Source organism: Mycetomoellerius zeteki, unplaced genomic scaffold (assembly GCF_001594055.1).
Source record: "Mycetomoellerius zeteki isolate Tzet28-1 unplaced genomic scaffold, Tzet1.0 scaffold20, whole genome shotgun sequence".
Lineage (NCBI taxonomy): Eukaryota > Metazoa > Arthropoda > Insecta > Hymenoptera > Formicidae > Mycetomoellerius > Mycetomoellerius zeteki.
The window spans coordinates 2,126,230-2,151,604 of record NW_017256957.1 but is presented as its reverse complement, the minus strand read 5'-3'; the positions used below and the strand labels follow the sequence as shown (position 1 = coordinate 2,151,604).

At 36.8% G+C, this 25,375-nt stretch overlaps 3 protein-coding genes across 5 annotated transcripts; 2 read left to right on the top strand and 1 right to left on the bottom strand.

The window, feature by feature from the left end:
• Nucleotides 1-1,119: 1,119 nt before the first annotated feature.
• On the top strand, nucleotides 1,120-12,737 carry CPR14 (cuticular protein 14). 2 transcript variants are annotated; one of them, XM_018447395.1, is made up of 4 exons: nucleotides 1,121-1,221; nucleotides 8,200-8,336; nucleotides 10,356-10,630; nucleotides 12,315-12,737. In XM_018447395.1, exons 1-4 carry the CDS (start codon nucleotides 1,207-1,209, stop codon nucleotides 12,317-12,319), a joined length of 432 nt encoding a protein of 143 aa, XP_018302897.1. In that variant the 5' UTR covers nucleotides 1,121-1,206; the 3' UTR covers nucleotides 12,320-12,737. The 2 variants fall into 2 exon arrangements, with proteins under 2 accessions (XP_018302896.1, XP_018302897.1); XM_018447394.1 differs by lacking the exon at nucleotides 12,315-12,737 and having other exon boundaries at nucleotides 1,120-1,221; nucleotides 10,356-10,671.
• Nucleotides 12,738-15,182: 2,445 nt separating this feature from the next.
• LOC108722339 (endocuticle structural glycoprotein SgAbd-8) lies at nucleotides 15,183-16,575 on the top strand. 2 transcript variants are annotated; one of them, XM_018447397.1, is made up of 2 exons: nucleotides 15,183-15,226; nucleotides 15,662-16,575. In XM_018447397.1, the coding sequence occupies exon 2, from the start codon at nucleotides 15,663-15,665 to the stop codon at nucleotides 16,059-16,061; it is 399 nt and encodes a 132-aa protein (XP_018302899.1). In that variant the 5' UTR covers nucleotides 15,183-15,226; nucleotide 15,662; the 3' UTR covers nucleotides 16,062-16,575. The 2 variants fall into 2 exon arrangements, with proteins under 2 accessions (XP_018302899.1, XP_018302898.1); XM_018447396.1 differs by having other exon boundaries at nucleotides 15,184-15,217; nucleotides 15,660-16,575.
• A 3,960-nt stretch (nucleotides 16,576-20,535) lies between these two features.
• Nucleotides 20,536-25,015, bottom strand: LOC108722256 (larval cuticle protein 8). Its single transcript, XM_018447252.1, has 2 exons — nucleotides 24,974-25,015; nucleotides 20,536-21,253 (listed from the first exon to the last, which is right to left on the bottom strand). The coding sequence occupies exons 1-2, from the start codon at nucleotides 24,986-24,988 to the stop codon at nucleotides 20,873-20,875; spliced, it is 396 nt and encodes a 131-aa protein (XP_018302754.1). The 5' UTR covers nucleotides 24,989-25,015; the 3' UTR covers nucleotides 20,536-20,872.
• Between the last annotated feature and the right edge of the window lie 360 nt (nucleotides 25,016-25,375).

Below are 25,375 nucleotides of genomic sequence, written 5' to 3'. Positions count from 1 at the left end.
ATACATATAAATACTTACAATACGTTACAGTGATTGTTATCAAAATCGTTTGGAAATGCATGTGTATATACACACATATAGAAACAGGTAAACACAACATATATCGTCGCGAAGAAATATACGCGTCGACCGTGTTAGGATTATCATTTGTAGGTGGAATTCAACAAGCGGCTTATCAGCAACTAGACACGCGCGCATAAAGTATGCGCTTCCCGCGTGCATGCATTACCCTGACGTGCTATCGCGCTATGTGTCGTGGCGTTATGAATGGCGCGAGGAAATCGCTTCCACGACGCGACGCTACGCCGATGTAGCCGTAATCGACCTAGACATTGCCGTCCCTACGCGTACTTCAGGCGCAATGCGCTTTGCTCCACTTCGCGGAATCGCGATTGTACAATCGTACGCGCAAGTCAACACTATTTCCACAGAAGAGATATCAATTTTATGACGATACTATGTTTCTAATAACTGAGATTTTTTTATGCATAAAGTGTCTAGTCTGATATTTTTTTTATGAAAAAATTAGATCTTATCTCTTATTATGTCTATGCATAAAACAATTTCAAATAACTGATAATAATGTAAAGTATCTTTAAAAAGTCTCAACTGCGATGTTTCAGAAATAATATACTTAGATATAGGTTTACGTTTTTATATTGTTTTTCTACAGAATAATGTATTTTTCAAATTAATATAATTTGACTTACCTACTCTCTTGTTTAATGTCCAATTAATCGATGAAAAATATTTCAAGTTCATGGGCGATTGTAATTACTTTATGTTTTGCCCTTTCTCTCTTTCTCTCTTTTTTTGGAGAATACAGGCCGGATGTCCGATCGAGAAACATACCGGAATCGATCTAAACCGTTCACGTGCGCGCGACATGCGGAGGAGGGGGCGGGAGGTGGGGATCAACGAGCTAGAGAAGAAGAGGGAGCGGATGAAGAGGAAGATGGAAAAAAACGTACGGAGTCTCCACTCCTGATTCATCCCAAGCATTTTTCCGAAGATGCACTGGTCAGAAGAAGAAGTGCATTGTGAAGAGAGGGCAGGGATGACCCCTTTCACTGCACCACGTTGGCACCATCGCGTATATAAAGAGCCGAAGCGTCTGACGAAGAAGCACAAGTACTACCACCAACCCATCTGCATCTCAGGCAAAGCTCCTCTTCATCGTCTCGGTGCCCGTGTGACAGAGATATTATGTATACTATTAAGGTAGGTACGCGCATATTACTCGCCGAGTGCCGCGAGTTGGGTCCGGTATCGTCGCGAGCGGGTCTTCTTTCGCGAGAATACGTAGAGAGTGCAAATGAGAAAAAGAAGAGAGAAAGGCAGAGAGAGAGAGAGAGAGAGAGAGAGAGAATATGAGGGAACTTTTGCCTCGAAAATTTCGACTCATCTATCTTACGCGAAAATGCGTCCGCGAGGCGACGTTAGGTAACGACGAATGTCAGGTCCCTCGAGTGAGAAGACGTCCTGCAGTCAAGAGATTAGTTTAAGTCGCGACGTGTGTGTGTCGGACCAGACTAGACTAGACGCCTTCGAACTCACGCGCGATTTGTCGACGGCGATATGGGATGACATTTTGGCGAGACGTCCAAGAGTTGCGCAATTCTCATTGCACATCTTTCACGTTATGTATTTCGTATAATTAACGGCGCCCCGACGAGACATCGTTTTACAATCGGGTTAAGTTCGGCCGCGATAAACTATCAATTATTAATTAATTGAATGCTAACATAGCTTAAAAATGTTGCGCGTATCTTATAACTTGTATCTCTCAGGAAAAAGAATTGGTTTTTAGGACAATAAATGAAGGGGCAGATATCGAGTATTATAGATACAAGAAAATTTCTTCTCGTTAAAGCTTGATATCTGCCTAAAAAATTTGCAATATTTTAAAAAGATGTGTAAAAATCGTACGTTCTACGTAGCTAAATTTAAAAATGTTGCACGTATCTTACAACTTATATCGCTCAGGGGAAAAAATTGAATGACGCGTTCATATACTATTTCCGAGGCGATAAGAGAAGACAAATATCGCGTATTATTGATACGAGAAAAGTATCAATAATACGCTCTCTTGTCTTCTCGTTAAAATTTGATATCTCCTCAAAACGACGCAATAGTTCAAAAAGATGCTTAAAAATTCTAAACGTTTTCTTAAGCGATTTTTTACTCTACGTAAATATGCGCTCTCTTTCAACGTTTTCGAAGCAAATCATAGTGCACAGTCAGTAATCCGTAATCTAAAAAGACGTCACACATCCATAAACGATTAGTGTGACGAGATTTCATTTCGCGTTGCACGCGAATCGCAAGCTTGTCTGTAATGGAGAACGTTAAATCGCTCTTTCAGCGAATTATTATAAGAAAGGGACTACCGCGTGTTTCCTTTTTTTTCTCTTTCTCTCTTCGCATCTCGCATCTCGTGCTCGTCGCTTGGAGGAATAAATTTAAGCGATCCTCTCCTCGGCTCGCGCACCCGATATCAGCGGAATTTTTCACTAGTCGTTCGCGGAAACGAACCGATAAACTTTGCGCGACTTCGGCAATTTTTCCGGCTCCGCACGCTGTCGTATATTAGTAAATATGAAATACGCCGTGCGCGCTATCAAGTAAAGAGCGACGTATCGCGTGTGCGATACATATGTATGCGCCGTATCGCGCACGAGAACGGATCGTGCGTCGGGGAGAGAAAAATTTCTTAAAACCCGGGGATCGCTGTATATATCACATTCGAAAAAGCGCCGTGCGTCTCGTATAAGTCACATTTCAGAAAATGCGTGCGTTTCTTTTTCTTTCTTTCTTTTTCTCTCCTCATCTGTCTCTCTCTCTTTCTCGCGCGTCGCTACTAGAATATTATTACCTCTTCAGTTTGAAGATACAGGAATTTTGTTACGGAGAGAAGTTTCAAAATTCAATACAACGTATTTCTGCGCTCGAAAATAAGGGCAAGAGTTAAAATACGTTTTGCGAATTTCCGCCCGATCGAGGTACATATCATATTCTTACCTTCTATTTAACGTCTAAATCCGATTCTGTCTGACACGAGATTATATGACGCGTGAAAACATCTGAAATTAGAATCAGACAGAGTCGAATTTAGTCGGATATGATATGTAATAATGGGTAATAATGGGCGTCAGTGCTCTCCTCGTAATTTTGCATACGTTAAAGCCGATTGAATTAAATACCGTACGTTACAAAAGATTCATCTAAAAATTCTAAAATAAGAAAGTAGATAAAAATATATTCGTCACATATCGCGATGTGCGATGTATCACCTCATTATGTTACTTGCCGCGCGTCTTTTTACGGTTTCTTCATCCTTTTGCAACTCGTCATTGCTTCTTCGCCGTCTAATTCGCGATTCCATGTTACTCCTGATGGTTCTGTCTCATACTAAGATGACTTTATGTTCCCAATAACCATTGCACCTCTACATTACTTATTCTTTGCAGTTTTTTTAATGCATTATTAAATATTGACACTTAATGTAATTTGTGATATTATCAGCTTTAGTTCATAATTGCAGTTCAAATCCGACAATTCGAATCAACGCGCAGTTTATAAAACTGAAAAATATATTTAAAAACATTAAAATGAAAAAAAATTACATCGCAGAATATTATTAAACACCAAGATCCGTTTCTCTCGCCCGAACGCAAGTTTCTTTCTCTTATTTGACTTGAAAGGATTGCTTCGTAACACTGTAAATTGTAAGACTGCACTGGGTATCGTCAAGCGACGTAATAATAATTCAACAGCCATTTGAGGTATCTTTCACAAAGCCTGATGTAATATGTGGCGCACGCATGCCGAATAAATGCAAAATTATGAATATAATTGCATTCTAACAAATGGGACACTTGACAGACGTTACATCACACAACGCCTTCTTGGCGACACCTTTTTCTTCACAAATGATAATTGCCGGCGTAAGTATTCTTGGAGTTTCGGTACGCGTATGTACATTACGGTCTGTGCCATCAAGAATAAGAAATAACTCGCCAGCCACTACTTGCACGGTCCATTATTGGTTAATTATGATTACTTTAATACGTTGTAAGATTTATTTAAAACTAGACGGTGTATTACATTTTTCAAATTCGGATTAAAATATATGTTCAGTAAAGGCAAAAAATATTCATACACGAGAAATTTTTATGAAAAAGCCTTATTTGTGGAACATTAATTAGCAATTTATTAACAAAAAAAAAATTAGATCGTATATTTCTCAAAATAATTTTATCTAAAAAGATGTAATAATTAAAACATAAATATAAAATATAAATTATATATTATCTTAATAATAAATGAAAGTGAAAAATTGTATTATTTGGATGTATGCACTGTACACTGGATATGTTTTATGTTTATCATATATTTATATGTAAATTGCATGCATATATTTATATGTAAATTATGAAATTTTCCAGAGTGGCTTGTAAAAAATTCTCGAATTTTATTTAACACGACACCTTGGGATTTCCAGTTGCATGCTAACAGTTTATGTGCGTAAACAGTGTGTAGATTTTTCAAGGCGGATACGCATTTAATACGTTATGCAGCGGAAGCGCATATCCGTATATTCCTATATGGCGTGGAGAACGTCATTGAAATCGGATTTCTCAATGTCAGCTCATCGAGTAAAGGCATATCGATTTCCGCGGTAATCTTCAATGAAGGTGGCGCGCTGTAGAAAAATCATCGTCTCATATCTCGCTAATCATATTTCATTACCATCGCGTAACACAATCGGCTACATCGCGAGATTATTTTCAAATTACAGCATCATCCGCGGCGCATGCTTACGAAAGGCAAATCCTGATTACTGTCGTTACTACGTAATCAAGCACGCTGTAAAGATCAATATTGTTAGCAATCTCGAATATCTCGCCCTTAAGGCAAACGCGAGATTCCGATCTGCTCTTCGATTTTCAAATAAAATTCAAGCAGATATTTATACGAAATTTTCACACGTGAGTGGAAAGTTTGAGAGACGATTTGCTCCTCGAATCTGTCTCGTCAATGAAAAAGGTTCGAACGGAATTCTATTTACAGCTGCGTTAGAAAACCTTCTTCGAGAGGAGTGCTCGATTTTCATCTTGAATTCGCTTAGTACATGATATACATAACTTCGACGTTTGCTATCGAATGATAAATGACATCGAGAGAGCGGCTATCGATCTCGCAAACGATCTTGTCGTTAAACGCTTAAATCGGTCGACGAGGCACTCAACATCGGACGCTTTTCGAACGAGCGTGCATTTCTTGCGCGATTCTACGACTTTATGTCGAAGGCAAGAAGCTGCCTTCGTTCCTCTCTCGCTTTCATAATTCGTCGCGTTATTGCACGTTGCACATAACTGGTGCTTCAACACAACGACGTCGTCATTGTTACAATAATTCTCACCGCGTCTTGCTTTTGACCACGGAGATTTTCCGCGCTCTGTCGTTTTCCCGATCGCTTAATAACGGATGCGTTGCCGATCAATTAGCATTTTAGATAACGATTCGTTTGCCGAGATAATCATTACGTGAGCGCGAGGCGTGAAACAATCTATGCAGCGGCACTCGCGCAACCGGTCGAAAAGAGAGAAAACAAAAAGAAGAAGAGAAGATGATCTTGTGCGAGCCTGGCAGCGCCTCGGGATGCACCGTAACGATCATTAACAACGTCGACCTTCTGCCTCCCTCGAAATTACGTGTATCGAGAGGCAATTAGCAGTTCTCCGGTTGGCCGGTTAACGGGAAAGCAAATGTCGATTCTCGATATAAGCACGTTTGCATAAGTAGTTTTCTCGACGAAAGTTCGTAGCCGCAAAAGCAGACTCATTCCCCTGTACTCGTCGAAAGTATCGATCTTTCTCAATTGGGGGATGGAAAATATGAAAGGATTAAGCTTTATTTTACGAAACTCCTGGATAGCGGTTTTAATTATCCCTCCGAGATACTTGCAAAAGATCCTAATCTCAAATTCAATCTTGATTTCCCTCGAAGACGGGCAAAAAAAAAGAGATCGATTATAACTTCATAGATTTGAATGAACAGTCTTCGATAAAATATTACGAAAATTGTGGTGACTGAGAAGGATCGATATCCTTTCCCCCTGCTTATATTACACTCGCGAATGAACCGGTGATTTTCTATCGTTTGATTAACGCGAACGATGCTGCACGAAAATCATGGACTATTGTAAATTGCATATGACAGCTTCGTTAATCCAACGAGCTTTGCTCTTTAATCGCTCGTTGCTCGATTAACGGGAAATCAATCGAAACGATCCTATGATGCGCGTTTCATCGCGTGACATTCGCGTGTGTGTTTAAATTGAAATTCAAAAATCTGGCTTGCGCGGCTGAAATCCGCAAAGCTAACTATTATTAATTGGAATTAACTGGGAGAGTTTGAAATTAGCGAATCCGCTTTGAGCGCGGAAAAACGATATCTAGAGCGTGCAAAAACGATTATAGTTTCCTCCATTATATTTCCTCATAAATGGATTATTTTACACATATTTGTAAAAACAATGAATCAAATATAATCTAAAATAAAATTACATATAGAATTATTATTTCGACTTGTAACTTTGATCTAGTTGGCGCTTTTTCTTACTTACAATTAGTTAAAGACAATGAATTTCAGAATAAAATAAATAATACAAATATTATCATATTTTAACAAGGAATTTATAAAGTAACATTTTTTTTATTCATAGATTTAGCAGTTAAATTCAGCAGTTCTTGTCAAAATATAAGTATTCTATTTTATAATATTACAGTTACAACGTAAACACTCTATTTTTAAGTTTTTAAACAATTTTGCATAAGAATATTGTAATACATACAATTTTTTAATTGTAAATTTTTTAATTATAAATCCTATTTTACGTTTTTAATAAGTAAAACATCCAAAAAGCGGCGAACAAATTGAAACTCGTTGATATTTGTAACACGATGATTTTGCATATTCTTATCATGTTTTAACAAGGAGTATCGTAACATTTTAATCATGTATAGATTTAGCAATTAAATAGTTCTCATCAAAATATAAGTATTCCATTTTAGAGTTTTTAGAGCGCTTAGACAATTTTGCGTAAAAATATCGTAACATGCATTTTTTAATTGTAAATTTTTTAATTATAAATTCTATTTTACTTTTCTAAAAAAAAAAAATAAAGTAGCGAAGAAACGGCAAACAAACTGAAACCCGTTGACATTTGTAACACGATGATTCCTGATCTTCGCTCCTTGCCTCCTCTCCCCCGCGGCTGGATTGAAGCCTGATGAAGTTCGTGAATGAAATTATACGTTCACTCCGCGTGTTCATGAGAAAAACGGGCGCGTTGCTCGGCACCACTTTCGTCCTGTCATTACACACCGTATTTCATAATGTCATTTGAAACTGATGTAACCGCGCCGTGCAGTTTCTAAGCATTATCGTCCTCAGTTGCCCTTTGCAACCGTGCCCCGCACACGTATACAACACGTGCGCGTGCACGGTCGACCTAGTTCTCGTGTACTTTCACGAATTCTATGAATATTCGAGCAAGCCGAAAGGTTTGGCGATGTCGAGCACTGTCACACTATTGTCCGCGGATCGTCCCCGCGGATCGTCACTGTATATTCTCACAATACGCGAAAACTCGAAAACACGCCGGGGCTCGATCTCGACTATCGTCGCTCATTTTCGTACCTATGAAATTGGAAGGGACCTGCGAAATATTTCGCTGTCTAATTGTATCACTGGAAATCACTGGAAATTATATACTCCGCGCTGAACGTTATAATCGGATGGTTAACTTTTTTTTTCATTTTCATTTATTCTTTGCAAACATCCCACGGTTTTCATTGCGACGCGTCATGATTGGGGAACCGTGGGGATTACTCGTTCAACGCGATAATAAAACCACGCACCTCGCGTTTACGCTCCGGTCAGTATTGGGGCATTAAAGCGACATTACTCGCGCAGCGTGCTAACAGCAGCTAGATTTTCCACACTCGCGAAATGCGAGTTGAAATTCCGTGAGTTCTAGCTGTGAATTTCGTAGCGTCACTTTATCTCGTTTATACAAATGCGATTTCTTTTTAATGTTGTAAAATATCCTATCTTAGAATTCAATAATTTTGATTTCACAAATTTGTTGTATTATTGGACGATCGATATATATGAAATGATTGTTGACAGGTGTTAGTGGCGGTCGTACTTTGTACGACAGGCACATTGAGCGCACCCCAAAGAGGGGTACCAGGTGGCTCGGAAAAAGATGCGGTAATTACATCTCAGCAGCTCGAAGTCAACTTCGACGGCAACTATGTCAACAAGTAAGTTATGACATTTTCGATAGATACTTTAATGGAACTTTAATAGGGGAAAGTTGAAGGCGTACCGGTTGTCTAAATCATATCTTATTATTTTATATTATTACTTAATATAGGTAACATTTAATAATAAAATTACGAAATAAATAAGAGATATGAAATAAATGAGTAATATAGACAAAAATTTAACAGATTACATCTTGTTTTAAAAGCACTTAAAAAAATTGAATACACTTACTTGATGACAATTTTTGATCGAGTTATGTAGCTAATAATAATGTAATCATATCAGTTTATTTTAAATTTTTATGTGTTCAAAAAAGAAAAGATTAAAACTTGCTAATGACAAATTACAGTTAAATAGCTGTTTGTCCATGAGACATCACGTGCGATCATTAACACTACCTACGCATGACTTATGCGGACAGACAGCTATTTAATTATAATCCATAATTAGCCAATTTCAAACCTTTACATCTCAAAAACTTCAGTTTGAAACAGAAAATCGTTTTTTTGCAGCATATTATAAAAACTATAGAAAAATTTATTTGTTATTGGTAAAAGGTTAAATAATAGGTACCTGAAACATCAAGCTACAATGTTCATTTGAGTATAAATCAATATCAAATGGAAAATACTAATGTATAATAATTAAGTGGTACGCATTCCATAACTCTGCACTAAATCTCCGTTTAAACAATTTTAGTAGAACACTGTCGAAAAACAATTTAAAAGAGAAATTCTTTACTAATTATTAAAAAGAATAATGCTTTGTTTAATTGAGCATGAAGCAAACATAGCAAAATGACAAGATGAACGAGTTAAAAATTTTCTCCTCCTCGTCATTTAAAAAATCGTGCCATCATCGACGAATCCGTCGTCATTAGTGAATCAGTGACTTCGCGAAAACTTCTTTTGTAACGTGAACATTCCGCGCGACCCACGCAAATATTCATATCCTTTTCGCCTACCGACCGCATACGAGGAAGACAATCGATACGGAGATGGTCGACAGGTACCTGCATACATCAAATATCTGATGACACCAGTTTATCGGCGCGCTGCCAATTGTTGCCCACGATAATCTGTCTTCTGCATAACTTCATTGTTATGCGCGAGTGGGAGCATTCGCTACTGTGCCGAGGACTCATCTCCTCCGATCATTTCTCTCTCTCTCTCTCTCTCTCTCTCTCTCTCTTTTTCGTACCATCTAATACCATCCGAGGCCGCATGACGCCTCCTGAATCCGCATGCAAATTGTGAATGCATTCATCAATCGATCGCTGAAACGATCACCGATGACAGCAGAATTTGGTTTGTTCTCGTCTGTCATTCTAATTGAGCTGTCAAACTATGAACTGCATTCGAATATCTTGCTTCAGTAGTAAAGATATACACTTCGATAGATTATTTAAATTACTAAAGTTATTTTTTATTATATTTAAAAAATGTAATTTTACGTATTGTTTTTAATAATAACTTTATTACTTACATATATTATTATTTAGAATCATAAACTTTTTTACAATTTACAATATATTTTATTTATTTTAAAATATTTAATACAATAAAATATTTAAAATTTTAATATTGTTTTATTATTAGTGTGTATTTTTATATATTTTTTATATTAAATTTTATAGATATTACTTAATTTTTAAAATTTTATACAACTGCACACAAATGTATAATCAAGAATCAATAGATTTGTGTTTTTATTTTTATTGTGTTCCGCTTTTTAAACTTTACATTTTTCATTCTTTGTAAATTTCTCTTACATATACGTGTTCCTGTTAAAGCCGCTATGAATAACTAAAAGAGATAATAACGGGATTCACGAACAGTTGATATGTACGGAACAAATTGTACAATAAACAATAAAGTAAAACACCTATCGCATATTTTACATACATAGAGAATGATTTTTTTAACATCACGCTTTTACCGCTACTTACATAATTTCCAAAGCTTAAATTTGTCTGATGTTGTTTATTACTATGTCACATTTCGTTTATTCTGCAGCTTTGAGACGAGCAATGGGATTAGCCATCAGGAAAGTGGCGAGCCAAGGCAAGTGGAACAAGAGACACCAGTAGTCTCGCGTGGCCAGGACGCGTATGTGGCACCGGACGGCCAACAGGTCAGCATCAATTGGGTAGCGGACGAGAATGGTTTCCAAGTGCAGGGCTCCCACATCCCCACGGCGCCGCCTATTCCGCCGGAAATCCAAAGGGCGCTGGAATGGAACGCCGCTCACCCCGAGGAAAACGATGGCGGTCAGAGACCACCAGGAAGAGGTGAGAATCGTTGTATCGTTAAATAATGAAGAATCCTGAACTCGGGTTTGCATCAGTGTCCGAATTATGCGATTGACACGAAAAAGATAATGATACATTCGTCGATTTGATATAAAAAAGATACTTCAAAACTTGTAAACATTAAACGAATTTTTTTTCTTAATATCGGATCACGATTTAATTTGACACTAAACGGCTCTAAATAGAATTTTTTTTAGAATGGGATTTTTTTCAGTTTTAAAAGCAAAAAAATACAACTTCTTTATTCATTGTAAGAAATATGCGAAATTGCGAAACATGCTCGCACGAGGTCAAGGTACAAGATTTATCGCGAGGTCGCGAATACAATTAGGGGAGATTAATAATCAAGTGTGTGACTTCAAAAGGCACGGTGTTTGAAACAGCGTTTCTACCCCTCGAGGGATATCATTCGCGTGACCGCATCGCGCCGCACGGCAGAAATGAAGTTTCTTTGTGTCTCAACCGGAGGTTTAATTAATTTCGTAATTGGAAGAAGCGCCTTCGTCTAGAGTGGACGATTAAACAGCGCGGTTTTTCTTTTTTGTTTCGCTCGCTAAAATTCTGCCGTGCGATTCTTCTGCGTAAAGGGAAACAGTTGACCGAAATAACCGAATTACCGCACGATGGAAGACACACGACTTTCGGGAGATAAGCCGGACGGCAAAAAAGTCACAGCAGATCCCGCCGTGAAATTGATTTATGTCGGACGATTCCGATCGTCGTTTTTCGTGCAACTCGTTTTGATCAAGCAGCCATTTAAATTTCCCTGTGCGTTAAGCGACGCCTCATCCTCTGTGTTTCCGACAAACAGCTGAGGGTAGGGGTAAATCAGTTTACTCAATCGCAGTTCGGCGGCCGGCAGTAGCTCACCGAGACTCGCTGTGGCACCGTTTAATTCACTTTGGTCCTGAACTCGAAATTGAAATTGGCTCGAATACGGGCGCACCGGTGAACCGAAAATATCTTTGTGGCGACCGTGTACTGGGAACGAAAACAATTTCGGCGTACGTTAACCGCTTTTACGGAGTAAAATCTGGTTATTTCGCTTACGGGGGATACGTGCTGTTGACGTCAGAAGACTTCCATATTTCCTTGATAAATAAAAGTTCAGCTCAGAACCCGATGAAGAAACGGATCCTTTTTAGGATAGCATAGGTTACGAGTCACGACAGAAGTGTAATTGCGAGTGTATCTGTAATTTAAATTTCTCCTCGCGCATACCAACTATCTTAAAACTGATACACAAAAACAACACTTAAAAGCAGTAAGACGTAAGCGATAAATAAGTCAACATTTTGGATTTGCTAACTTACGTTATTGCCTTACATTCTCTATTATGATTGTCCGATTCATTTATTACTTACGTCTTATTGTGTTACATTTTTCTGTGTGCCAGGGACTTTATATTTTATCTCAAGTTTTGCATTCATTAACTTCTTTTAAAGATAGTTCTTAGGGGTGCTTTATATCGTCGATTTAATTTACAAAATCAGTTTGTATCTTACTGTCACGATTTCTTTATCTATACATGCAGAGTACACATTATAAATTACACTTTCTGTAATTGTATTATATTATTACTAGCTATCGTACTGCCGATTCTCTGCAAACGCTACGTTAAATATTTCAGGCACCGTTTCTCACAGCCTCCCTTCTGTTGCAGGTTAATCAGCAACTTTACCTCAAACGTGACCTGATTCCGAGCCAGCTTGCCAAGGACAGAACCGACCCCGAGCTTTCAAAACGCAAACACAAATAAAAATAAATATAGTGTGGTATATTAATCTAGGATACAAACGTAACACGAAGACAAGGCATGAGACACCGGTCTATAATAAGCTATGTACTCCCGAGATGATTCTTTATTTTACCTTGTATAGATGAAAAATAAAGCGCACTGTTCAGCAGTTCACCGAGGCAGAGAGATGCCCGTGCCCCGATGCACGCGCGTCGTCTCCGCACGCAAGAAACGAGAACGACACGCGCGTGCGAACCCTTCACGCGTGCGTCGAACGTTAATAGTATAAATGTATACTTAACTTGTGATTTTTGTATATAAATAAAAGCGTTTTGCCCAAGTTGGAAATATCTTATTGTAACTATAGTTGCTCTCTTTGTTTTCCACACCTTTATCCACTGCTATCCCTTTTCTCTTCTGAAAAAATTTAGTAATATAAGACGGAGCTAAAAAGAAAATAATAATATAACAATTAATTTTGTTAAACTCTGAAATCAATTACATTTCTTTAAATATTACATATTACTTTTCATATTTATAGCGACAACATTTGAATTTTATATTACTCTCTGAAACTATATCTTTCTTATTAGCTTATATTAAAACTTTTCTATGGATTTATTTTCCTTCTCTTATCGTATAGTAATATCGTAAAGAAACTCCGAGAGAGAAAATAGCGCAAGCGCTCTTTGGAATAGTTCTTGAGCCACTTTCGATCGCGTAAACTGTTTTCTAGCTCTTTATTTTTTACGAGAACGTGCGTTCTCCAACGAAGATGCTCATTCTCCAGTCTATTATTTAGATATTGGACCTCTAGAATTGCGTGCGCGAAGATAATTTTACAAGGAGAAGAGGTTCTCGCGTTTTACAAACGATATGCTTCATATTGGCCGTAAAACGACATAAGTATAAGCGAATGCTAAATAATAGCCATAGTGCGCGCGCGCGCTTTTACGCCATAAAAATGTTTCCCCTTCATGCCGTTCGCTCTCGCCGCAGAAAGGTTAAAAACTGCAAGTACGTCTTCGGCATCGCGCCGAAGATTGTTATGCAATTTTGCCTCGTGCAGATTTTCAATCTGCCCATCCTCTGAAGTAAATGTTACATCGTTAGGCGCAAGTAAGCCTGACATATCTTCCAGCGAGCCTCACTTCAACAATGAGTGTTAAATAAAAAAAAGTCAATAACTTGAATCGAGATACTATTACATCGCAAAGATGTCGCGGGAAAGCTCCGGCTTCGGTTTTAACGATCATTCTATGAAATACATATCGTTATGATGCGTATCCTGTTACGGGTATTAGGTACATTTATGGCAATTGACAAGGTAATTCAATAGTGAGTAATGAAACTGCGTTACGCAAGCGATCGAAGAAAACCACTAAAATGAAATGTCCAGTAAACGTGACATAATTCTTTCTGTGTAATAACACATCGCATTTACCTACACCATTTCGATAATAAATAGCTTTCGATTATCTCGCTTTCGTCAAGCTTGTGTGTTTTTCATCGTGATTCAAATGTGTGCGGCGCACATTTACATAATTGAAACATTTATACAAAAATCAAATAGACTTCAAATATTACAATTACATTGTTTAACATTGCAAATCGTTTTTATTGTTGCGGAAGATAATCTTTTTATAGGATAAATTCATTTCAAAGAATGAACGATTAATAATATTTTCAATATCTTTCATTAGAATTAGAATCGATTAAAATTGAGAATTAATGAGTAACTTTGAAGTAATTTTCCAAATATATTCTTTGCTATTTCAATAATATCTATCTAAAATTTACATATTTGTCCGAAAAAATTGCTATTCCTCTATGAACATTAACTTCAAAATTAATTAAGCTTTAATGTCTACATTTTTTTCTGAATTATATGCGCACTTTTAGAAAGAGAAAACAGAAAATCAAAGGGATCAAAGAAAAAATACGAGTCGATTTTAAAATAGTATTTTCGAAAACAGCGGTTAATAATTTTGTATAACAAAATAAATATGTGAAAAACACATCTCGATGAATGCAAATCAATTTTTAAGCGGCATATATCACTTAACGCTTAATAAAAGACGCGGTTATAAAAGGATATAAATGACCACAAGAAAGCTAGATGTGCACGAAAATTGCAACAAAAGAACTATAGGGATAAAAGAACTAACGACCCATCGTACGTCGCAGCTGTCGGGCGTTAACGATAAAAAATCATCCGAGTGCAATGCACATCGATCGCGAAAGGAATCCCGAGGAAAAACGAGTGGGTATACAACGTACGTTTCAAAGGTTAAAACACTATGTGCATTTGCAACGTACTTGAACTCTGTATCTATTTATGTATCTTTGTATGGAAACTCTCTCAAACAACTGTGGTATGTTTAACTTTTTTTAACTTATTCAAAAATTATAAAATTTAATTTAAGAAATTTTGGAGAATTTAAACTATATAATATTGCACCATAAAATTCTGTTCACATGGCGTTTGCAATGTCTTTTTGGCTGATCCCAAAAAATAATCGTTGCATTTAAAACGTTAATGATAAATTTTAATGACAACGAGATAAATTAAGAGTGATGAAAACGCAACGATAGAAGCGCAGAATTTCTGATTTCGGGGATCGCGGTATAAATGAGTATAAAATCTTACGGGTATAAAAGAGTTTCTTTTGCGGTATGTACATAATAATGGTTCGAACCGGTATTATCGTGGCATTTAAAGTAATATGCCGATAGTACAGGGCATTACTATCTATAAAAGGAAGACGTGGCGGATAAACGCTCGTCAGTAGTATCGTGCACGCAATATCTGGAAAACGAAGCAGTTGAGAGTTGAGGTAAGAGTCTCACAGAATCGCTTATCAATCAAATCTCAAACGGTGCTCTTACAATCGTCGTTCTTTTATATAATCCAATAAGCTTCAACAAATTTCAAAATTATTTGATACGGACTTCTCATTTACCATTTTAAACACCTGCGCACAGCTTTTACACGAAAATTCGATATGCTAGATAAATACTGGATAAACGAAACTCGTAAATCCCGGTAGGTCACAAAAGGGAAAATTTATAATTCCCGTGCTTCATTTCTAGTATTTCATTTATAAATTCTTTTTATTATTTTATAAATTTTATTGTTTGAAAAGCAATGTAGATCAAATTTTGTAGTAGGAATTTTTTATAATAAAAATTTATAAATCACAAACAAAGCAGATGTACGGTTAGTTATCAAGCGTTAAACGAATTTCTAATCTATTTTCAATCCTATCCAGGATGAATCCGCATTTAATTATCTTGCTGAGCCTGGCGGCGATAATATCGGCAGCAAATGAACCGATAGCCATAGTCAGGCAGGAACAGGACATCAACCCGGATGGTAGCTACTTTCTGAAATGGGAGAGCGCCAATGGGATTACCTTCGAGGAGCAAGGCGTCCAGAAGAATTCTGGCCAGAAAGACAAGGAGGCTGAGGAGGTACGCGGCAAAGCGTCGTGGACCGCGCCCGACGGGCAGAAAATTAATCTCGGTTGGCTGGCAGACGAGAATGGCGCCATTTTCCAAGGAGCGCATCTACCGACCCCGCCACCCCCGCCGGCAATTCCACCTGCCATCCAGCGAGCCCTTGACTGGATAGCTGCTCACCCCTACCAGGAGGATAGAAATAAAGTGTAATTGATGCAGTTCTTGCTACAGACACGTTGAAGATTCGTACTTTACTTGCATATGTTTAGCTTGACATTGAATGTAAAAAGATAAGTTTGTATAAAAATGTCATATGCCGAAGGAAAATGTGATTTAATTCCTAATTTCTCAATCACTTTTGTCGTAATAAAATTACATTGTATCAAGTGTACCCCCGCAACGTGCGATCAATTACTATAATTGTGATATCGAATTGTGTTTGGGATAAATGCGACATTGATAGATTTGTGTAGGAAGATTGACTCAGTTCTGAAATCATTAAAATTGATAACAGCTGTAATATAAATTACGAGATCATTAAGACATAAACGCTATCAATTATATTGGAACATATCACGTTGTCATGTTTACTTCAGTTTCACAATTATCCCGGTTAGCTATAATGTAACGATTCCATCAATCTGATTAACCACAGACACATATGCAGAGAGAGTCATTTGTTTAAGAACGCAGAAAATTGTAATAAGTTAATATATATATAAAACTCTCAATATATTTACTTATATCTAGCAATATATAAATATACAAGTTCATGAATGCGAATTTATTCAATGACTTTGAATGTGTGCAAAAATAACTATTACAGTATCATGAAGAAATTCTAATTCTATAATCGGATACTTATTTTTAGCTCATTGTCAGTGAAAGAATCTTTCATTAAAAATATATTACTACCTTTCAATAACGGCGAAACTTTTTTAAACATTGGAGGAAGAGGAAAGCAAATATTTGTTCTTTCGGGATGTACGGCAGCTTTCTTCGCCTACTTTGTTAAAGAATTGGCAAAAATATTTCGAGTGGCTACTTGACGTGAGACTAGCAAATTCACTTAAGTTGAATGTGGACAGACGGTTAAGCGGTAATAGAAAAATCGGGGTCAAAAATATTCATTGCGGCGAAAGAGGAAGACAAATTGTTATATAAGCGAATGATAGCGAGAGTTCTTGCTGCCGACTATACCGTCTTCTTGAAATCTTAGATAATTTGGCGAGACAGTTCGAGCAATAGGATAATTACGCTAATGATAAAATGCGAATTGTGAACCGGTTTTCTTATTTGTTTTCACTTTCATTAAGTTCTTGTACGTTCTTAATAATTTAATTAGTTTTTACATACATTTGCAATAATTTGATATTGTAATATAAATGCAAATTAAATTAATAATTAATTTAAGAAGAAATTCGAAAAATTATAAGAAATATCTCTAGTTTAATATAAAATTATTTAATAAATACAAATAAACACACACACAATATAAACAGTTTATACTATATTATGCATATATGTTATCACACAGCATTTATGCATTAATTAGCGTTCCGCACTGTTACTCGCCTAAATTAAATATGCAAATATTAATAGATTAATTATTCTCCTTTTCCAAACTTTCAAATTTTTCTATTCTCTTGTCTCTCTATTTTGTTCTCTGCTTTTTTTGCATTTAAAATGATTACAGTTGTCAAAGTGAACACACGCATAAACAAACACGGATTGCTCATTCTGCGGAAATATTCACGTACACCAATTATAATGTTAAATTGTTTACAGAGGCGCGCGTATATATGTATATATATGTTTCGCCCGTGCGCCACCGCGTTTAATTTGATAATTAATACCAAGCGGTCGCTTCATAATTCAGTTATAAATTCCGCGAATCATGTTTCTTGATTGCGGCAGCAATTTCAATTCGACGGCACGATCATAATCGGTATTTGTTGAATCGTGAGTGCAAATAAGACTGCGATAGATGGAATTAATCGAGGCCGGATAATCGAATTTATGGTACTATTAATAAACATTATGAGTCGCCGGCGATATCATGCAACGCACACCAATGTATCATCGATACACGCATCCTAATGCGCATTCAGATTAATGTTTTGACAAATGCGGAATTGTTATAATATTTATGAATCATAAAAGTACTGGTAGCGCGCCAGCAGTTACGTTTCATGCTGTACAAGTATACTACGTGACATATATACCGGAAGAGACACGTTTTGGCACACTTTCTCTAACCGCGGATAATAAAGCTTGGTGCTGTAAGAAGAATGCTGTTGTGCTGACAGAATAATAAGTCAACAATTAAATAATTTTCTTCAAGCAATTTAAACGTAAAACAACTTTAACCTAAGAACATTTGTGTAAGATCTATCTTTTTGCGAAATCTTTTTGATTATACGATATATTGTTCCTTTACTTCAAAAGTGACACAAAAAAATGTGATTTTCACATTATTATCATAAATGAGATAAAGAAAGAGTACTCTACTATCAATCATCAAAAGTAAACTAATTTTATTTCGCAGCCAGTCTAAATAGCATTTGTACCGTTCTTAACGTTTTCATAAAGAGAGCATAAACATACTTTTTATAAGAGTGATAAGGTTTGAGTTGTGTCGTTATTTAAAATAAAAAAAGAGAGTTTTTTTTACAAAGAACATTTAGAGTTGAGATAGTTTTGATGATTGAAATTTGAAGAAGAAATTATTTTATTTTAAATTTAGTCATTTTAGCTGATCAAGGTAAATACAAATTATATATTAGTGATATTTTGAGTTCTGTCATTCCGCATTTTTTATAATTTAGTAATCAAAATAATCACAACTGGAAAAGATTGAAAACAGTTTTCTCTTTTTCTGAAAAATTCAATTTTTTAAGTAATTTTTTAAAGTATAAAGAGAACGCTATTGTGACCTGAGATCGAAGATTTGAGAATAAGAATTATGGCTTTTTATCAAATGTTGAGTGATATAAAACTTTTATCAACTAATTCTTAGTCGAAAGGAACTACACTTTTGGGAAAAATAATTTGAAGCTTGTATACAATTTGTTTTCTTCTTCACTCTCTCTACGGGAATAAACTTTGAAAGATTTAACCTCGCGCGAGCTTGCGCCGGGAAGATTTATATAAGTTGCAGTTACGTGATGCTACAACAAATTTAGAACACGACTCACGTCGTGCTAAACGGCAATATATGACGAATATCGCAGCGCCCGCGGTGAAAGTTCAACGAGAACGCCGCGAGGTATAATTAGTTCCGGTTTCTCCACCCTCGCGAAGCTGTCGGATGTCAACGTCAATATGTCGAATCGGACCTCTAGGTCGACCTTTTCGAAAGTCCCCGGATAGATGACTAGCTTGAGAAAACGACATCGCACGAAGATTATCCACGATATCAGCATGACGTATTAATTCTCAATATCAGTGAAGCACGATGTATATCGCTGTTCGATCGTTAGAATAGATGGAAGTGATAGAGAAAAGAAACGTTAACACTGATTCGTATCTTCCATGTCTTAGACGTGACATGAAGTGACAGCCTTTGGAGATTCGATTGCTCTGTACATTGTTCCTTTTTAGATAACGGATTTCTTTGTACGGCTGAAGGTTTGAATGTCAGTAATAACGTAAATCGCACAAGATGAAAAGAGTCAAGAGGAGAATGTGTCAGAGCTAATTTATATTTGTCACGTATCAGCGTAGAATGACGGCCCGTCCAGATCATCGGGAAAGGAATTTTTATTAACTCTCGATTACCACAGAGAGATCGCAAGACTTATCCGAACGCGTATCATTATAAAGAGATGTTGAAAAATACAGTCTAGACTGCTGTCACGAAATCGTCAAGATAAATTATAATGCTGTATGCATTGATGAATTGAGATTTATCTGACCTGCAACAGTTATTTTATCCAAGCTTGTGATCGTCGCTGGTTTATATAGGGATTAAATTTAATTAGATTGTTACCCGGTGCCATGAATACGTGGATCTTTATTAACGCGCGAGCGGTTAAGTAAACAAGGCTCATCGAGATGTCTAGACTCTCTTTGCACCAAACGCAATCAAAGTTACCGACGGTCCCCATATGACGCGCGTTACATAAGGTGCATGTCTTTGTTCACTCTACGTGATTGATTAATGATAGCGAGCAAGGTCTGCTGTAATAAAGACGCGCGCGGCAGCTGTGTTTACAGCGATGTAATATCTTACAGTAATAGTCCAGCGACTTTCTATCGTAAATCAGTCCGACGTAATTGCGACGGCCGGCGTCTATTATATCCATGATCGAATACAGTATTCACTTTAAGTTCATCTTTAATCGCGCGATGGATCGTACATTCCGGAAACAACCGATTTAATGGCAAACGCGAGCACGTTGAAGGGCATCTTCGATCAAGAATTAATCCAATCAAGGATTAATTCAATCAAGGATTAATTTTGTTACGCGTGTGTTAGGGAAATGAATTAATTCTTGATTCGCAGAACGGAGATGGAGAGAGAGAGAGAGAGAGAGAGAAAGATGAATAAATACGCGCCACCACCAACCGCAAATTTGCCTCGCATCCTTCCTGTAATGTTCGCGAATCTAGAGCAGAATTTCGCGCACATTTTCGCGTGTTTCGCCGAGAGTATCAGGCTTATTAATAGCAACGTTTCTCCTAAGATGCAACGTTTATTCTTAATGCACCGTGACATAACTACAAGTCAGTTACAAAATCGTGGTACATATGTCTGTTTGAATATATATTAATACAATATAATATAATATATTAAAATACGCATGTGTAATAATATCGTGTACAATAAATATTTACAACAATTTGAACCAGAGTAGTCCGTGTTCTTTCGAGGGCGAGAACGACAACGCGGAGCGGCGGCAACACTCGTCGTCCGGCGTCACCGTAGGTTCATTATCGTGGATCGTCTTCCATTCTCGTAGCGGAATAATTACTCGTAGAGGTCGTGAGATCACATGCTGGACGGAGGCGCCGGTGTTTTACACCTGATTCTCATCTTCCTTAGACGGATGCGCCGCGTTCCACTCGAGAGCCTTCAGTATCAGCGGTGGGATTTCCGGCGTGGTGGGTAGATGAGCGCCCACCGGTTGGAAACCGTTCTTGTCGGCCACGTACGTCAAAGAAATCGCCTGGCCGTCGTCGCTCGAGTAGCTAAAGCCACCCTCTGCCTTCATCGCCTCGTTGTCGGTGCCAACTTCCTCCAGGTGACCTTCCTCTTGGGCTTTGATACCGTTACCGGTTTCGTAACTCCACTTGTACGACCCATCCGGGTTAGGACCCTCCTGATTTTGGCTGACGATCGGTATCGGCTCGTCGGCAGGCGCTGCCGCGGTGCAGGCTGCCAATGCGATCAAGATTACCTGATAAAACAAAAAAGTATTAATAAATAATCAATAATATAAAAATAAAACTATGGAAGTTAATGTAGTTATTGATACGACAATTTTTATACAATTATGTTTTATAATTAGGATGCATTTGGGGAGACGCTATTAGAGCTATTTGTCATTCTATCTTCATCATTAGACGTAAAACAAGAATAGAATGACACAAATAGCGGTAATAATGACTCCCTCGAACACACCCTAAGCGTCACACAGAAAAACTTAAGCAGTAAGAAACATATTGGATTTTCTACTGCTTACGTTATTGTCTTATGATGATTGATAGTGGATTACAGTGATTCTTTACTGTGATTGGTCAATCCGCTTACTGCTTACACTTTACTGATTAAGGGTCAGTTGTTTCATCTTTGGAAATTACGTGATAATTTATGTAATGGATAAACGAAAATGTAAAAAAGTAATAAGAGAATAAGAGAGTAAGAAGATAAGAGAGAGTGAGTTAAAATTTATCGAAAGATAGTACAATCCACCCTAAGTTTCTTTTTGTGCTATGACCCTTGAAATATATTCCTCGTAAACGGACGTTTCGAATTCGCTGTGAGCTATCTTCAGAGTAAATTAAATGACAGAAATCGATTGTCTTATCTTACATTTATAGTTCCATAGAGAAGCGAGTTCCTTTCAATTACATTATTCAAAAGTTCAAACTTAGGGAAATTTATGGAATAAAATTGGAAAGCTTAGATAGATATTATTATTCGGAAAACATTCAATCGTTAAAGAAAATGAATATAAAAAGAAATATAGGAATACAAATTGCCCATTGCATCGTTAATTGATACAAATTTTTCAGTATAAAAATTAAATTAGGTAAGTTAAAAAATATTAATTGAGTGGAAATAAATAATACATGTTTAATGCGGGAAAAATAATTTATGGGTGATCGAGCTACTCGCAATGACACATTTATTGTAGGTATGAATTTTAGTTGGAGAGTCACGTTTGATGTTAAATTTTTAATACAGAGAAGTATGCATTTAATTGTAAATTCAAATATTAAAGTCTAATTAATGTAATGTAATTATCCTGCTGACAGTGTAATATGGTATCGCAGTACTCTTGAACAAAATTAATTGCTTTTGTAAAATTACGAAAACTGATGAGATTAGTATTTATTTAATAGTCATTATTAAATCGTTAAAAACGTTCACTATCAATTTATCACTCGAAAATGCCGCGGTGACAGATTTACTGTCACGACTATCTTAATTAATCTTTTTTTCCCTAAACCATGTTTCATCCACGTGTTAACCTTCTATATTTAGCGTAACTTTCACATCTCCGCTTAGGACACACACGTTTTGACAGCTAAATACAAATGTGAATACACGAGTCTAATATTGATTGATTGAAATCGCTTGAATGTGACATTATGTTACGAAATTCCACGGTATCGGTCGTTGCATCAAAGTCGAGATTACGAGTAAAAGATCTAATACAAACGCTGAGATGAAAGTAAAAGTAATATTTATCCTTGGAGATTAAAGATATAACAATTAATTCCGTAGATTGACTTATCAAGTAGGATCTCGATCAAAGTGATGATTGCGCGAATAAGAACGCACCCGCGGCGAATAATTTAACAATGATGCGCAACGATAAAGTATCGAAGTCACGGTATTCGACAACAACGCCAGATCGCGGTGCAGAGAACTAAACAGCCTTAGTTAATCGCCACCGGTTATGTTTGCCAGTACGTAAACATCGTATGAATATTAGCCTTCTCGTTAGCTTCCCTGCTTGAGACTCACGTCATTACACAAGTGTTTATGCGGTATGTGCTAATAAACTATCGCTACTTAGATATTTTCGAGAATTTGCGCGACGTGGTAAAAACGAAATAATTGAGAGTAATTATGAATAATATGTCTGTAATCTCCAATATAATTGTATACTGTTAAGATATTAAATCTATATTAATATATAACATATTAATATCAAAATATTCGTATTATTGAAATATTAAAGTTTATTGAATTTTGCTGCTTTTATTTATTATACTATTGATTTAACTTTAACAACAACATTTGAAATTGCTAGGTCGGTCATGTTGCGATAGAGAAAGCTTTGCTTTGAACCAATGGAAACGGACGCCGCAGTAGTGATACCGTTTTGAGTCAGACACGACGGGGATCGCGGTAGTATCAGCGTTATTAGGTCAGACGCTGCACTTTGAATAACCTTCACGATGCTGACGATTCGTGTTATTAATATATACAACTCTACAATTTTCTGAATGATTATTTAGCACTACACATATGAGATAAAACATTATTTTGAATAATGAAACAGCAATGCAACAAAAAATTCTATAATAGATTATTATTGAGAACATCAATATTACCCTGAAATTATTCAGTAAAACTGATTTGAATTCAATATATTGATTATGTAGAGATTGTTGTACTAAATAAATTATACTAAATACGCTGCTTGTCGAAAACGGAAATGAACAGATATACACTATAATTTATGGAAATGTTGTTATAGTTGCTTAGCAACTCTTCGATTTTACTGTGTCGTGATTAATATTCATTCAGTTGAAACGCTGTTCACACTAAAATTATCGATGATAAAGGTATATCTATTTCTATTATTTATAAATATATGACATATTTTTTAAAAAAAGGATGAAAGAAGAAAAATAAGTTGATTAATTTAATAATTTACATATTACAACAAAAATCATGAAAAATCTCAGAAAATGTATAAATTGTTACAAATTTGACAAATTGGAAATCAGTCATTATTTACTTTAATAGAGTAGAACTATTTCTATAGCTAAAAATAGTGGAACCAGTTCTAGTTCAATAATAGAACTAGTTTATAAGTAGAACTAGTTAAAATACAAGTTCTACTATTAAAGTCGAAATGATTAATTTATATTTTTTATTTTAATTTGTAAATCTACTTCTGTTTTAACTAGAATTATTAAAGTCAACACTAAAACTACTAAGTACTAAACTACAGTTCTAATGTTGGCTTTAGTAATTCTAGTTAAAATAGAAATAGTAAAAATTGTAAAAATTTAAATTAAAAAATAGTTCTAGTGTTGATTTTAGTAGTTCTAGTTAAAATAAAGATAGTTCTAGTACGTGAAAGTAATTAAAGAACAAATACTGCTATCTCACATTTATTATTATGTCTCTGGTAAGATAAAATTTATCCATGACTCAGTATTTTCTAAGATAAAACTATCTCAGTTCTCAGTTAAAACATGTTGTATCATCTGTTATACGCATTCGTTACAACATAACGTATATTGTTTTACACGCGAACGCGGCAGATTTTGGGTGTATCCCGACGGTGTCGATCGATATCCTTACACCAACTATCCTCCGGGACACGCTACTTACCCTCCGATCCCGGCTCTCGCCCCACGTTTCTACCCACCGACATCCGAGTCCCCGGAGTCCTCGGAGTTTCCGGACTCGCTATACCGGATATAATCGAGAAGTGTCACTTAAACAACGTAACTCACAGAATGTCCCGATACGCGCACAGGAATCCCACCGCAGAGACCGGAAATGCACGTCAGATTCACACGACCCGGTTACGACTACCCGCGAATTGTCTCACGGCGGAAGTTGCCTTCCGGCATTCTTGCTTCCCAATCTCCCTTCCTCCCTTCCACCCCTCCCCCCGAGTTTTCTTTCCTCTTAATTAAACGCTTACCAATGACGTGTACATGCTGCGGCAGTAATCGCTGATGGGCAAGTGTTTATCAAGCCCCGCAGCGCTCGTCGTATATATACCCCTGGAGGCATTACCAACACCACCGACGGTCCAATGCACCGATAGCCACTACGTTACGATAGTACGTAGAATGCACATGGGGGCACACAGAGGGGCCGCATACGGGGACAGACAGGGGGGTTTACACGGATCCACGATTTAACACAGCATCGTTACGTGTGTGTGTAAGTGTTGCTGTCGCCGGTGAGCTAAGAAACAACACACTCCACATAGCATCGAGGAGAGACCATCTTCCCTGAGATCACCATGTCACACTGCGCTAAATGTCATCGGGTCCCCCGTTGGAGGATGCTTACTCAATTGTTGCAATTTCTTTAACGA